Raw genomic sequence first — 15,301 nt, 5'->3', positions numbered from 1 at the left:
AATTACATAGTTGTGTTTGATTGTAATTAATTATTTAAAATAAAATAAATTAAATAATTATTTAATTAATTTTCAGAATTTTAATTTTTGGAGTACCTTATATTTAAATAAATCAAACATAATTTGCCAGTTAATGGAGTTTGGAATTTATTTTCGAAACTTGTTTGTTTATATTAGATCAAGACTCGCAACTCTTAATTTAGTAATTGCTTTTAAGGGGGGAAGCTGGTCTAGAGCGCAAAAAATGGGCATATTTTATGAATTTATTTTGACTCAACAAAGGAATCAATCGAAAATCTGTGAAATAGGTTTAATAATATAGCTTTCATGGTACAAATACAAAATTTTTCGTCTGAATTAATTTCAAAATGGCCGCTGTCCAGCAGTTCTCCTAAGGCGCCTTTTTTTCTAGTGGGTCCATTGCCGAAGACGTAAACTCCTTAATTTTTGTCCTGGATCAAAAAATAAAATTTTTTTAGTTTCTATATAACAACAGAAAGAGACGTATGTAGGATTTTTTCGATATTTTGTTTTTTCGCGAAATGGTGCACGTTTGAACAAAAAGTTACAATTTTCACTATAAAGAACGACATAAAATTGTTGATTAAAAAAAAAACTATGTAATATAAATAAAAAATCCTACGTACGTCTCCGGAGAAAGGTATTTCGAATGTATTGTCAAAATTTCGTAAGAATCGGTAAAGATTTGTTCGAGTTATGTCTTCGGCCAGTTTAAAAAAGTGATTTCGAGAGAAAAACGCGTTTAAAGTTGTAAGTAGCGTTCGGGGCATACCTGCGAGGCACTGCCGTCGAATGAAAAATTTGGGCATTTAGACATTTTTGCTGGCATCCCTCATTTGGTATATTATTTCTAAGACCCTAAAGCACCTTTTAAGACAAAAAAAAATTTTTCGATTTTTTCAAAATTCTAGACCAGCTTCCCCCCTTAATACAAACCATTTTTTGCGTGCATTTCGGAACACCCTTTACTTACACATTTTGCGATTTTAACTAAAAACTTGTATTTTCTACTAAAATTAAAACTTTCTTTGGAACATGCATCTTTTGAATTTTGATGAATAAAAAATTCAAAATTTTAAACAATATTTTTTTTTTTGAAAATAATTTTCGAATGATGCTTTATTTCTGTACCAGTAAGAATTCCAAATATTTCATCAATCAGTTGCATTTTAGTATACATAAGTAGTATAAAAAAATCCTGTGCGCCCTTTGGAACACCCTTTACTTGGTTAAACCTACACACATATGTTTAATTATTTCGTTTTGGTATTTGCTTATGATAAGCGTGTTCGTTTAGCTTTCCGTGCTTACCCGTCGCTTTCGGTCTTTCCATCCGAACTCAGAATTATTGATGCGTCAGCCAAGTTGCGTTCATTGATTGCAGTGCGTTTTTATTATTTACTTACATATTTTTTCTATGTTGTGACGATGTAGCAATTGTGTTAGATTTGATGCGACATTGAAACTCGCCGCTGCGTCGTTTGTGTGTGTTTTTGTGGCGCTATCATTGCTCCATTTGCATGGGTCGTGAACTGAAATTGGCCCTGTGAAGATACATCTGCTTTGTTAGGGCGCCGTACTTTATGATATGGAACGTTTCTCAGCTGACGGAAATGGAAATTGGTGATGGAAAATACAATTCAATGAATTATGACATTTTATTTAGTTTTAAATTTAAAAATTTGCGAAATATTTTTGATTGAATATTTCATTCCAAATACTAACTTTGCGTGCGTAAGTTTTTCAGAATGGGACGACACACGGAAAGTCGTTTAAAATTAGCGACAAGAATAAAAGTAACGGAAACGGAGCATAAAGTTGATTCGAAATTAGCCAAAACAAATGCGAATGGCCATATAGAATGCATTATCTGCAAAGTAACAGTGAAGTCAGCCACCTTATGGAAGGTGCATATCAACTCAAAGACGCACAAGGAGCGCATATCGCTTGTAAAACAGATAAAATCGACATTTAAAGGCGGGCCGGCAACTGAAGCTGCTTCAAAACCTGCAACTAAAATTGCTGCTAAAATAGCGGAGAAACCAAGTGAATGCATAGGAACACAGAAAATATTACCAAAGACAGTTACACCTCCAACACCTTCAACACCTACAACAACAGTTCCTTCACCAGAAAAATCATCCACAAATAAAATCGATACGCTGTTGCCCGAAAAGTTCTTTGACGATCCCGTTAAAGATGCGAAGATTCGTAATGCAGAATACAAAGACCCGCTAACTGACGAATGGGAACGTTTTCAACGCGAAATCAGAGAGGCTTCCTCCGTATCTGTGGCAATTATTGCAGGAGAACAAATCGAATCTGCGTTTGATCGTGATATAGATGAAATCAATGACCAAATGAAACATTGGTCTAGATATATGAATCTTGAAGCGCGAAAAGGCGCACTCGGTGGCACCAAAGACGAGCAACCTGAAACCCATAGTTCTGATGAAAACGAAAGTGATGACGATGCAACAACTGAATTCTCTGATTGGCGTTCTAAGTCATTTATTTAAGTAAATAAATATAAGGAAAACTATTTCATTATAAAAGTACATGCAAGCCGCGACAAAATGATAGCATATCAACATTTTCACTAAGATTATTTTCTTGGCAATTATTTCTTCGAAGAAGGAAGCTTACAAAATGTCTCACTGGGGGGAATAGTTACCTTTTTAAAAAGTTCTAAGTGGTTTAAGCAGCTTAGTTAGGGGATGAAAATCAAATGCAGGTATCACAACGGGCCAGCGAATGTCTTGTTTTAGACAAGCAAGCTGGCTAACCTAACATTTTCATCAGTTTTGACTATTTTTATTTTATTTGCTAACGTTCGTGAATTTTTTTATAAATCTATTGTCTAATAAAAACTATGTAGAGACAAGTTTCAAACTTTACACAAAAATCGGAAAAATTCTCAAATTGGCTCAACATTTTATGTGGAGAAAATAGACAACATCGCCAAGCAAAAAACAAAGTATAGAAAATCAAAGGGATTTTTTAGCAACTTCAAACTTCCACTTTGCTCTAATGAAATTTAGTAATCAATAAAACTGTATACCAAAAATATTTCTAGCAGTGCTAATTAAGAACCACAGATTTTGGATGAAATGGTTGAAATGTTGATGTGCTATCATTTTGTCGCCGAGTGTATATATGTAATACAAACATTTATTATAATTGTGTATAAATATTTATGTTATGTTTTTTTGCATCTAAAATGGAAGAATAAACTCATGTTGGAGATCTTTATTAAACATAGTATTTCGAATCGGCTCTTTTTTTTCCACACAAGGCCAAGTTATCGGATGATATTATATTTTATGTTGGGTGTACAAATCGATTTTTTGAAAAATGGTTACTCGTAGATGTTCCAGCCACAAGTCTTAACTGTTTCTCGAGTTAACGGATTCCATACGAAAAATATGCGATTCACGATGCCTCCCAATTTTAGGCTCCTTGTAAGAACTCAAGTGCCAGGCCAAACTTTATTGAGCAGATGAAGGTCGGAAAGAGAAATGTCAATGTTGATAACTATAATTTAACGATATCGTCACAAGCTGATCAAGCATTGTAGTGCTGGAATAGCACTTTGTGCGTCTTTCCTCGTATAGTGCCCGTCGTTGCGAACTCCTTTGATGGTTCCGTCAAGTTTCGGCCGCTTTTAATATACATTGCCGAGCTGATCCCACCAAATATACTGTTCTGTTTCCGGGCCATGAACGCTTGACTTGCCCGTCGATATTGATACATGCACTGGGAGCCCTCACAAAACGAAAAATACTATCAAATACATCATTGTGATTTTGATGGGAAAACCTTCGTTCACAAGTGGAAAAATTTTCCTACGACGTCTCTCGGCTTGAGAGCAGCCGATATCCTGAATTCTGCCTAATGCTTCAAAGCTTTAAAACGATGTGAAGATGATTGCTGAGCACGCCTTATGAGTCTGCAAGTTGTTATCGTATGTGAAATATATCTTAAAATGTATAGTTGCGGCTTCTTCAAACTTTTGCATTCGTACAGAATACAGCTCCTTCTGTTTAGACATTTTTAGATACGCAATTCACTTCTGGCGCAATTTATGTCTTGCATAGCCGCAGCTTTGAATTATACATCCAATCTATAATATTTATTTATAAATAGATGCACTTATTATTAGAGATTTGAAGCTATCGATCGGGCAAACTATGCCTGCAAACACCTACTAGAGCCTGAGCTACCTCCCAGGCGAGTCAGGAGGGATCTACGCCGACGAGATCCAGGATCAAGCACAACTACAAGTAGTGGATCGGACGGTATATAGACAGACATTAAACCACATTCATCGGGGGACTTTTACTACTTTTCTAAACTACTGGCACCCCGAATGCCACTATCGGAATTCAGCCTCCGCCCATTGCAGACGAAGAGCTTCAACCACCTCGTGAGGCCCGCGTAAGTTTGGCACAATTGCGGTCTGGATATTGTAGCAGGTTAAACTCCTACAACAGAAGCCTGATAATGATGATGACTGATAAAACAGGTTGTTCCCACCGCAGTCGGTTCTACTTTACGGGCTGGAACGACCCGGATTTACATACATCCGGCCAAGGACTGCCACTCCAGCAGCATTTTCCGTATATGAATGGGGAATGTTTGTGCTGCTATAACAACAACAATCGATAAAATGGGACAAAAAAATTGAGCGATGATATTTCGCCAGAAGCCGGAGTATACCTTTACATAAGTCTTCGCTTTGCTGTATCCAAATTCGGTGTCATAATTGATCTGTTGATTCAGGTTTTTGCGTTATATTTAACTAAAATTGCAAAAACCCGATTTTGACCTATATTTGAGGTTAAGTTGGATCGCTTATTTTTTCTCTCTAAAAGCAGTATTTTATGAAGCAGAAGTCTTCTTCTTTCAAATACCGCTTAGTTAACTCCAACATCTTTATCGGTCATTTGGACGATCGGCACTTACGCGGGAAAGCTAGGTTTACCATTTAACCCCCATTGCAGAAGTTGTACCTTTCAGATAAGAAGTCTGTTGAGCACTAAACGATTGAAGTCTATCTGTAGATATCTGTCTGTTGATGGTCTCAAAATTGTGTCAAAATGGCGCTTTAGAGCTACTTGGGGAGTGCCAGAGTGGTACTTTAACTATTTCACCTACCTACTTAAATCCTTCCGGGACGAAATACAGCGAGTAACACAGTGTAAAGTGGCCTTAATCTCCAGGCTTCTTCTATTCGGCATTTCCCTGCTCGATATCTCTATGTTCTCGTTGCCGACGTATGTTCATTTAGCTTCATCTATTCGCCACTTGCTAAGTCTTGGCGAAAAAGAATCATTTGAATCATTGGTTGCGATGCTCATTGAAAATCACGAATAGCTCAAATATTGATAGATGAGATTGTGGAATCCAGTGAAGAGTAAACATTTAAAAACTATCGATTTCTATGGTTCGTACTGAAAACTATCGATATGCTTGATTGGGCTAGAATAGTTTTGCATCTCTATTCAATATTAGCGCCGACGCTTGCTGGAAATTGAAATCAGCTTGGCACATGGTAAACTTACAATTCATATAAAATATTAAACATATGTACATATGAATGCATGTAAACGGAGCGCACTTGTAATTCGTGATATATATAGATTAAAATTGTGGATTCTTATCACTCTATTAATGGCTATTATCAAATAGATGATTCAACGAAATTATTTAGTCTTCTTTTCATTGCTGATTAACGTCTATCGCATTTGTTTTGCGGTTTCAGCAGTAAGCAGATTAGTAAACATTTTTCTTCTACAAGTTGATGAGATATTCTAAAAATAATATATTTAATAATTTGTGAACTGCTCTTCGCTTCTGCCACAGGCTTGGCATACTCTAGCATTGTATTCACTGTGTTTAATAGTATTTCTGCCGCCATTTCCTTCTATGAAATTTCATTTATTTCGCACTAAGTTAATGTGAACTCAGGCAACTCATTCTAACTTACCTGTGAATTTAATCAACATTTTCTCTAGGGAGTACAGTGTTTCGACTATATGAAGTTAGGTGGAAATAGTCAAAATCAACAGAAAATTATTTTGCTTATTCTCTAATAGCGAATACCCGTTAAAATTGGGAGAGGAATCGTTTTTGCACCATCTGGCATATAAATATCTTTATTGGCCATAGTTGGCTACAAAAATTCAATATTGCTTTCCTTTGCTGCTTACTACTATCAGAAATACGAAAGTTATGCTTAAAAATTACATATGAAGTTGTAAATAGTTTCATTTCCCTCAGTTATGGAATGACTTTTCCATTGTTCGAAGAATTCATTTTGCTAAATTACGCAAAAAGAAGCTGAAAAAAATCATATATAGGGTTTTCCAAACAGACGTGATATTTTGATGTTCAAAGAAAAATGCTATTTTTAAATATAAATGATCGGATGTTTATTTCATTATAAAGAGGCGTTATGGCGTTAATAGTGGAAAATAACATCAGGCAAATGACCACCACGACCGGGCTTACAGGACAATAAAATTTTCCATAACGGAATTGCAAAGTGGCTGCCCTATGTCCTCGATAGCCTCACGAATTCCATCTTTGAGGTTTTGAATCGACCCTGGGCTGTTGGCGTAGACCTTCTCTTTCATAAAATTGGAGCCCAAACAATCGAAAATGTGCTTAAAAATTGGGTTGATCGAATGAACTACTGTAAAGCCAGTCGTGGCAGTCATTTGAATAATATTATTTTTCATTCATAAATGATAATATTCAATCTAAATAAAAAAAAGTTTCAAAAAATATTGATTAGTTTTTTTTTTATAGCCAATTCAAAAAGCAAATTTTACATGGCCCACCCTGTACATACATACGTGCAATTTTGGCTTCATCGATTTCGTTCAGGCATTTTTAATGTTAAAGAAAATGTCGATAGTGCCGATAAAATCGCAGAATTAATCGAAGCTCACCGGCATGTTAGTAGTTGTAGCATCACCCAGGACCCCAGGACCTAAAGCTCGACCATAAAACAGTTTTAAACTATTTGCGCAAAATTTTTTTGCTAAAATAATGGATTTCTTTTTCCCAAAAGTAATATATGTATTTCCAGCTGCCCTGCTTTTGCTAAACTGACATCTAAACGCTTGCTTTCTCATTCCATCAGCTGCTCGGAGTATGCTTTATAATAAGCTTTTCAGACTAGTACTCACATCTGATCAGCGCATCGATCATTGCCATTTTCCTGCTACTGTACTGTCAAGAACCAGTTACGCTTTATATATCGAAATGTGTTACTTCTAAATACTAGGTTTTCCGTATTAGTTTCACTATCGATAATTTTTTGTATAAGTAAATTCAACTCGATTAAATGTTAAATTTTCGGTATAATCGGTATAATCACAATAAACTCTTGAACGAATAGCAGGGGACAGCGAGTAATGGTCTGACGGGTACCCGCTGTCAAAATTAGAACACATTTAATAGCATGAAATTGCAAATAATTGTTTCAGGCACGGATTTCTTGCTGTCAGTTATTTTTACGGCGGCAAAATAATTAGATTTATTTCTATTTTCTCTGATGGGTTGAAGACTCATGGTACTCACACTCACGAACGTGAACATATGTCCGTATCAGCTGACACGATGAAAGTAATGAGAGCCCCATGTAAATGAATTCTCACCACCATTCCGTTCTGTAGTATCGTAGATCGTTGTTTCATCGTATCAGTTGATACGGGTGTACAGGTGTACGTTTACGTTGGGGAGTGTGAGCCCCATCAGGGTTCATTTTCTGATCACTTGATGACAATCCCTCTGTTTACAAGCAACAGCAGGCCAGTAACAAGCAAATATCTATTTGGTTTGTACAAGAAACCCCGCAAAATATTAATTTAGAAATCGGTTGATTTTTTGTAACAAAGAGCTTCAACGAGTTGCTTTGCAAATATATCAAACTAAAATATTTCACTACAAAATTTTAATTTAATTTTAACACTAACCTAGCCTTTAATAACGCTGTTTCCTCTCTTTATAATTTGTTTGTGTTACTTTGTGTTGTTAGTTGATTGTTGTCATCTCTTTGTTGCTAGTTTTTTATTTTGTTGCTGTTGTTTTTATTCCGACCCCTGCTGCTCTCACTTTCCTATTACGAGTTTTTCTCTTTATTGCTATATTTTGGGGTAAATTTCGTTGACATTTCTTGAAGGCCAGTGACCCACCCAGTAGACAAGAAAAGTCAATTAACAACAACAAAAATGCCAGTGAAGTAAAGTTGCACTAACATTCGCCAACAAAGGAAAGAACGCAGTCATTGCACAACACGAAGTTGTTGATTGTTGTTGATTATATTGGTTGTTATTTTTGCTGCAACTACTTCGATAAACTCACAACGAGGCCTTATAATACAGTTACTCTCATTCTTACGCTCTCTTATTTCGAAGAGCTAAGAAAACTGCAACACATCCCGACGTAAGGGAAATGGCACGTGTGAGCTTAAATTCCCCTCAGACATATTTTTTCCTAAGTTTTCTTCTAACGTTGCTTTGATTTTGCGCTCTCTCTATTTCTCTTTAAAGCGCACTGCTTCGCAATTCACGACACTGCAGCAAAGTGTTTCGCAATTTTCTTTGTGCTCTTTGTTTGTTTTGGAATGCTGATGCGGAAAATTGCGTAAATATATGTATGTGTGGTGTATGGTGTGAACTAATGTGTATGTGTGTTAGTGTATTCATAACAGCTCTCTTCTTAGTTTTCCTGCATAATGCAGCGGCAGCATCATTCAGTCGCCATATGGGCGGGCGTGTGCCTGACTGGGTTGCCTTATTGAACTGACACACGTTTGTTGGACGGACGACCCGTAGACCCCTTTGCACGCGCAGAAATGGCGCATCGCATTTGCGCCACAAGTTCAGTGGTGTCCGCCCTGTCGCGGCGAGCTTATTCATTTATTATCAACAATCGCTGCAGCTTTGTTGATGGTGTTGCTGATGATGAATAAGATTATCATGGAGGCGAAGAAAATATACAGTTGATGTTGAACAAAATGGCACATCTCATGAAAAATGTGTATGTGAACATTTATGTTAATTGCTGATAAAAATGGTTAGAAATGCAAGATTTTAAAAAAAGACTACACCTAAAAACAAAACCAATGAAATATGAAGCCATAAAATAATCAAATCTGCTATGTTTAGTTTAAGAATTTTAGTTCTTGTTGAAAGAGACATTCAAAAGCTCTAAATGTTCTGAAATCACATTGGTCTATAGCTTATCCTGAATGTAATTTCTGGGTTTCAGTCAAAACTTGTTGTCATGCAAAATCCAAGAATTGATTGCCAACAATTTTCGACCGTTTGCGACATACAGCATCTTTCAAACGCATCAAAACGGATAAATAACATTCTTTATTGACTGTCTAGCCCGATGGAAGGTACTAATGGTGCACTACGCCTTGGCAATCGAAGAAAACAGTTAACATCACCTTCCCGGTACTTTTTGATCATATGGTACATACAGCTGTAACCATGGAAAGAGCAGTATCCTTAAAAGTCTATTCATGCTTTTCCTATAAATCATGCAAAAGAAAATATCAGTACGAAATATCTACGAAGGATTAAGAGATCCCAAGCGGAGAAGCAATAAACTTTGTTCTGGAAAGCAGATGGAGAGGCAAATCTGTATGTGTCTGCAGCGACAGAAAAACTACGCTCATGGCTTTAGACAGCCCTCCAACCACTTCAAGGGTAGTTGCGTCATGTAAATCCAGGTTGAACTAATAGGACTATGAATAAGTTCGTGCGGTTTTTTTTCGAAATTTGAAACTTTATTGACGTAAAATGGTTACAAATTTAATATTCAAAATATTGTCCATCGCTTACTACTACTTTTTCCCATCTTTCTGGCAATTCACGGATTCCCTTTGTGAAAAATTCGGTCGGTTTTGCCGCAATCCACGAATCGATCCATTTTTTGACTTCATCGTAATTACGGAAGTGCTGGTCAGCCAGGCCATGTTGCATCGATCGGAAGAGATAGTAATCGGATGGCGCAAGGTCTGGACTATACGGCGGGTGGGGTAGGACATCCCATTTGAGCGTTTCTAAGTATGTTTTGACCACTTGTGCAACATGTGGCCGAGCATTGTCATGTTGCAAAATAACTTTGTCGTGTCTATCGGCGTATTGCGGCCGTTTTTCTCGCAGTGCTCGGCTCAAACGCATCAATTGTCGTCGGTAGACATCCCCCGTAATCGTTTCATTCGGTTTCAGTAGCTCATAATACACAACACCCAGCTGGTCCCACCAGATACACAGCATAACCTTCAGGCCATGAATATTCTGCGCCGACGTCGATGTTGAAGCATGGCCAGGGTATCCATACGTTGCCCGACGTTTTGGATTGTCGTAATGGACCCACTTTTCATCGCCAGTCACAATTCGATGCAAAAAACCCTTTCTTTTGTGCCGTTGAAGCAGTTGTTCGCATGCCATAAAACGGCGTTCAACGTCTCTTGGCTTCAATTCATACGGCACCCAATGGCCTACCTTTCGGATCATTCCCATGGCTTTTAAACGTTTGGAAATGGTTGATTGATCAACTCCCAAAGTTTTTGCAACCTCTTCTTGCGTTTGAGCCGGATCTTGATCGAGCAATTCCTCCAATTCGGTATCCATGAACTTTGGCGGCGCACCCTCGCGTTCTTCGTCTTCCAAGCCAAAATCACCACTTTTAAAGCGTGCAAACCACTTCTGGCACGTTCGCTCAGATAGAGCATGCTCACCATAAACTTCCACCAAGATACGATGACTTTCGGCTGCTTTTTTCTTCATATTAAAATAATGAAGAAGAATTCCCCGCAAAAACACATTATTTGGCACGAAATTCGACATTTTCAAGTGTGGTAAAAATATTGTTGTTTACGCTTCAAATAAAAAACTTATACTGACGTTTGTGCCTTACGACAGTAGCTCTCCAATGAATGTTTGGAAATGTGGATCGATGGAATAATAATCAAGTTACGCCATCTGTTGTAAAACCGCACGAACTTATAAATAGACCTATTATGTCGGTAGACAAAATATTCTAATGCTAACATGGGCCCTGGAAAACGTGGGTATCGCGGGTAAAGATACCTCTGACTCTTTAGCTAGAATGGGCTCTGAGGCCAACTTACTTGGCTCTTGGCCTTCGGGAGCCATCAAAGCCACGGTTAGCAAACAGGCTGAGAGAGGCTGCAGATAGACAAAACTGATATTACCTGTCATGTCCAACCGACTGTCGCAAATCCTCCTGTCATTAAGCGGAAGGGACTGTAGGCTAGTAGCTAGTTGGACTGATGACGGGCCACTTTCTATGTGCGAAGTACATGGAAAAGGTAGGTATCTCAAACAGTGCACAGCGGACCACATTCTGTGCGGCTGCCCGGCCTTCGTTCGAATCGGGGTTGATGTGTTAAGAAACGACCACCTTGGCTCCTGGGCACCACAAGATTTATTTAAGTTTCTTCGGAGGTCGGGTAGATTTAAAGAAAATTAAAAAGGGAACCCGGGTGCAGTACAATGGACTTAATGTTGTCTGAATGTTGTATAGGGAGGGCCATGTAGCGTTTGCTTTTTGAATGGTTGTGAATGGTTACACAAATGACATGTCAAATGTTTTCACAATTTACTTAAAGGTTTGACATTTACGAAATGGGACGCTATACGCTTGAACAAAATTGGGAAATATTGAAAACCTATTTCAAAGTGGTGAGTCTTCTTCTTCTTCCGCGGTTACGGTAAATGGCGAGCGTTACCGTGACATGCTCAACGAGTTTTTGTTTCCAAAAATTGAAGAGGATGACATGGACGACATTTGGTTTCAACAGGACGGTGCAACTTGTCACACTGCCAAAGTTACACTCGAACTTTTGGCTACCGTTTTTAATTCCGATATCAGTTGGCCGCCTCGGAGGTGTGATTTAAGCCCGTTGGACTATTTTTTGTGGGGAGCCGTTAAGGACAAATGCTATGCGAACCATCCAGAGACGATTGATTCTTTAAAACACGACATCGAAGTTACCATTCATGAAATTGGAGCCCAAACAATCGAAAATGTGCTTAAAAATTGGGTTGATCGAATGGCCTACTGTAAAGCCAATCGTGGCAGTCATTTGAATGATATTATTTTTCATTCATAAATGACAAAGTTCAATCTTCAAAATAAAAAAAAAAAGTTTGAAAAAATATTGATTAGTTTTTTTCTTATAGCCGATTCAAGAAGCAAATTTTACATGGCCCACCCTATACTTGCTAGTATGTCCCAACAAAAAAAAGGGGTTTCAATGTGTAGAGTTTACCTGAATCAATTTGGTTACTACGTAAATAACGGTATTTCATTGACGAGTGTCGAGTCTAAAATAGTGTTGTATGGCGGCGCGGGGTTACACGTCCACCTAGCATAGAAAATCAGCAACAATACGCTTTAAAAACCATTAAATAGGGAGGCTCAAAAATATTGGTATGGGAATGATCCTAGTATCAAGGCGCAGGCACAAATTGGTGGCATAATGAACACCAATATTTTCGTGGAAATAATTCAGAATGTTATGTTGCCTTATTGCAGTGAGGAAATACCAATGAGCCCAAACACACGAGTCGGTAGGCCAAGGATTGTCTTCTCGCAAATAAAATTGGGAATATAGAATAGCCAGCTCAGACAGCCGATCTAAATCCTATAGGAAATCTGTGGGGGGAATTGAAAAGAGCTTTACGCAATGCCAAACCGAGTAACAGTTTAATATTTTTGTGGTAGTGCTATGTTCGTGTTCGGAACTGTATATAATCGGCGCTTAATTACATATTTTTGGCTATTTGGCCGAGGGTCCACAAATGGAGTGACCTGCAGTTTTATGTCGCCTTCGAACGGCAAATGGTTTTTTAAAAAAAGTTTTTTCATTGCAGAAATATACCCTGAGGGTTGCCATTGCCTGCCGAGGGAAGACCGCTATTAGAAAAAAGTTTCTAGCATTTGATATTTCATGCCCGGAGTTTCAAACCTCTTATCGTTCAAACCTCGAATGGTAGTCTCGCACCACCCCATTCGTCTACAGCGACTGATGCATGTTAACAGCCGTTATTATTATACTTTTTTGTTTTTACTTCATGACTTTTCCTTATTTACTTTGCAAACGAGTAACTTTTTTGTATTTATTACACCGCTGCTCCTCACTGCCTCCCTCTCTCTGCTCCTCGTGCAGCATGACATTTGATTAATTGCATTTACTTGGCGAATGTACATGCACTTTGGTATATATTCTTGATGTTTGACACAAAGCGGGTGAAATGATAGACCACGCAAAGGAAGACAGCTTATGTACGTATAGTTCTTCCCACCATTCTACTTCGTGCTCGTTCGACTACAATATCGGCACCACCATTTCTTACTTGTCTTCTTCAGTAGATTTGCAAATGCCCCTATGCATTGATATTATTTGCGTTTGCCTCCATTTTACTTTTGCGTCGCTTTCTTGGTGTCGTCTCATCGCCATCGTCATCATCTCGTCTTTTCCTCATTTAAATGTCGTCTACTTAGTAAGTCGCCTTGCAGAAATGAAAAGGAAATGCAAATTTATTATACTGTTACATTTAAGTGGCTTCAATTTCTTATTTCATTCCAAGTGTTCAATTTGTGTGACGGAAATGGCTATATACATTTACACATTTTGTGTACAGCGCGTGACAAAAGTTGAGGTACTATCTTTTGTTTTGATTAGTTTTTTTATGTTCTTAATTGTTTTTGTATATGCTATGTATAACTCATTGTCTAACAAAAAAGTCTCAAACTTTATACAAAAACTATAAAAATCCAAAAAAATGTTGTTTACAATTCCACTGATTTTAATTTGAATTTTTAGAAAAAATATTTGATATGCAATTTTATAGCCAAATTAATTTTATTACAATAAATTGCAAGTATGAATTTGCTAAGAATTCCTTTGATTTTTTAAAAGTCTTTGTTTTTTTGGCGGTGTTGCCTTTTTTCTCCATACAAAAAATGTACGAAATTCTTTTGTGGGAGAAAAATTATCACAAATTAACGGGAATTTTTAGCCACTTAAAACTGTCACAATATTATAAATCGTGATCAATTTAGAGGTATCGGATTTTAAATTGGAATAAATCAATGAAAATTCGAATTGATTGGGCAACCTTTATTACTTTTGTGTAGAACCATTCATGACATTTATTTTTTAAAGATAATCCCTTTCAAATGCTCGACATTACTGCACCGTAATTTCGCCGTCCGTAAACACCAATTTTGAATGACTCGCTCGAGGACTTCGGTCAGTGTTTCGTGAATAACTTTAGTAAAGTTCACTTCCAATGCTTCAATCGAAGCTGGTTTATTCACAAAGCATTTAGACTTTACATACCCCCTCAAATAAAGGTCCAAAGGTGTAATTTCACACGATCTTGTTGGCCAATCCACTGATCCGAGACGAGAGATAATTTGCTCACCGAAACGACGACGCAGTAAATCCATTGTTTTACGGGCTGTATGGAAAGTAGTGCCGTATTGTTGGATACAAATGTTGTGGAGATCACGGGCTTCACCGTAACATTGACGCCAGCCTCGCCTTTGAAGAAATATGGGCCGATGATTCCTCCAGCCCATAGACCGCACCAAACGGTTCTTTTCAATGGATGTAATGGCTGTTCTTGAATTGCTTCGGATTGCTCTTCAGCCCAAACACGGCAATTTTACTTATTGACGTAGTCATTAAGCCAAAAATGGGCATATAAGCATAAGTTGGCCTGAGCGCGCGATGAATTCTTTTCGCAAAGCGTCGATTTTTCGTAACACATTTGTAGGATCTAGAACGTTGTTAAGGCGTAAGTCTTTCCTTGATGAAATGTGAATGAATACTGCTAAAAAAATGATGTATTTAGTTTGACAGTAAAAACCCGATTGGAAAAAGCACCTCCAATCTGAACACCCTTTACTATCGTTCCCACGACAGTTGGTTCTATGTTATCGGAAAGATTCGGGTGGCATACCAACGCGTTTATGCTGCTTTAACACCAACAACAACCAATATTGAATAGGCCGCAAAACTGCTTACCCAGAATTTGTCTAAATATCCTGACTAAAAACTTTGAAATTTTGAACATTTGTTGAATTTTTCAAAACTTTACAAAAAGCTCGGCACTTTGAATTATAAGGTTTTCGTTATAGTACGATTTTTTTATAAAAATTTATTTAAAAATATAAATAAATATCCAAAACTTTGCAGTGTGTCGCGTTACCATTAGTG

General features: G+C 37.5%; 1 protein-coding gene across 5 annotated transcripts in view; it reads left to right on the top strand.

Moving 5' to 3' along the window:
• The window catches only part of LOC128855310 (AN1-type zinc finger protein 6), a 144,336-nt gene that overhangs the window by 16,853 nt on the left and 112,182 nt on the right, over positions 1 to 15,301 (top strand). For 3 of the 5 annotated variants that reach the window (XM_054090104.1, XM_054090106.1, XM_054090107.1), the window contains exon 4: positions 1,761 to 3,121. The exons of 1 other annotated variant lie outside the window; for it this stretch is intronic. In XM_054090104.1, coding sequence (XP_053946079.1) covers positions 1,770 to 2,540 — 771 coding nt within the window. In that variant the 5' untranslated portion in view covers positions 1,761 to 1,769 and the 3' untranslated portion in view covers positions 2,541 to 3,121. Of the gene's footprint in view, positions 1 to 1,760; positions 3,122 to 15,301 lie in introns of those variants that run through there. One more of the 5 variants, XM_054090105.1, reaches the window with a different exon arrangement.

Source organism: Anastrepha ludens, chromosome 2, assembly GCF_028408465.1.
Source record: "Anastrepha ludens isolate Willacy chromosome 2, idAnaLude1.1, whole genome shotgun sequence".
In the NCBI taxonomy this organism is placed as follows: Eukaryota; Metazoa; Arthropoda; class Insecta; order Diptera; family Tephritidae; genus Anastrepha; species Anastrepha ludens.
The sequence above is the reverse complement of the archived record's forward strand: the minus strand, read 5'-3'. Positions and strand labels throughout refer to the sequence as shown.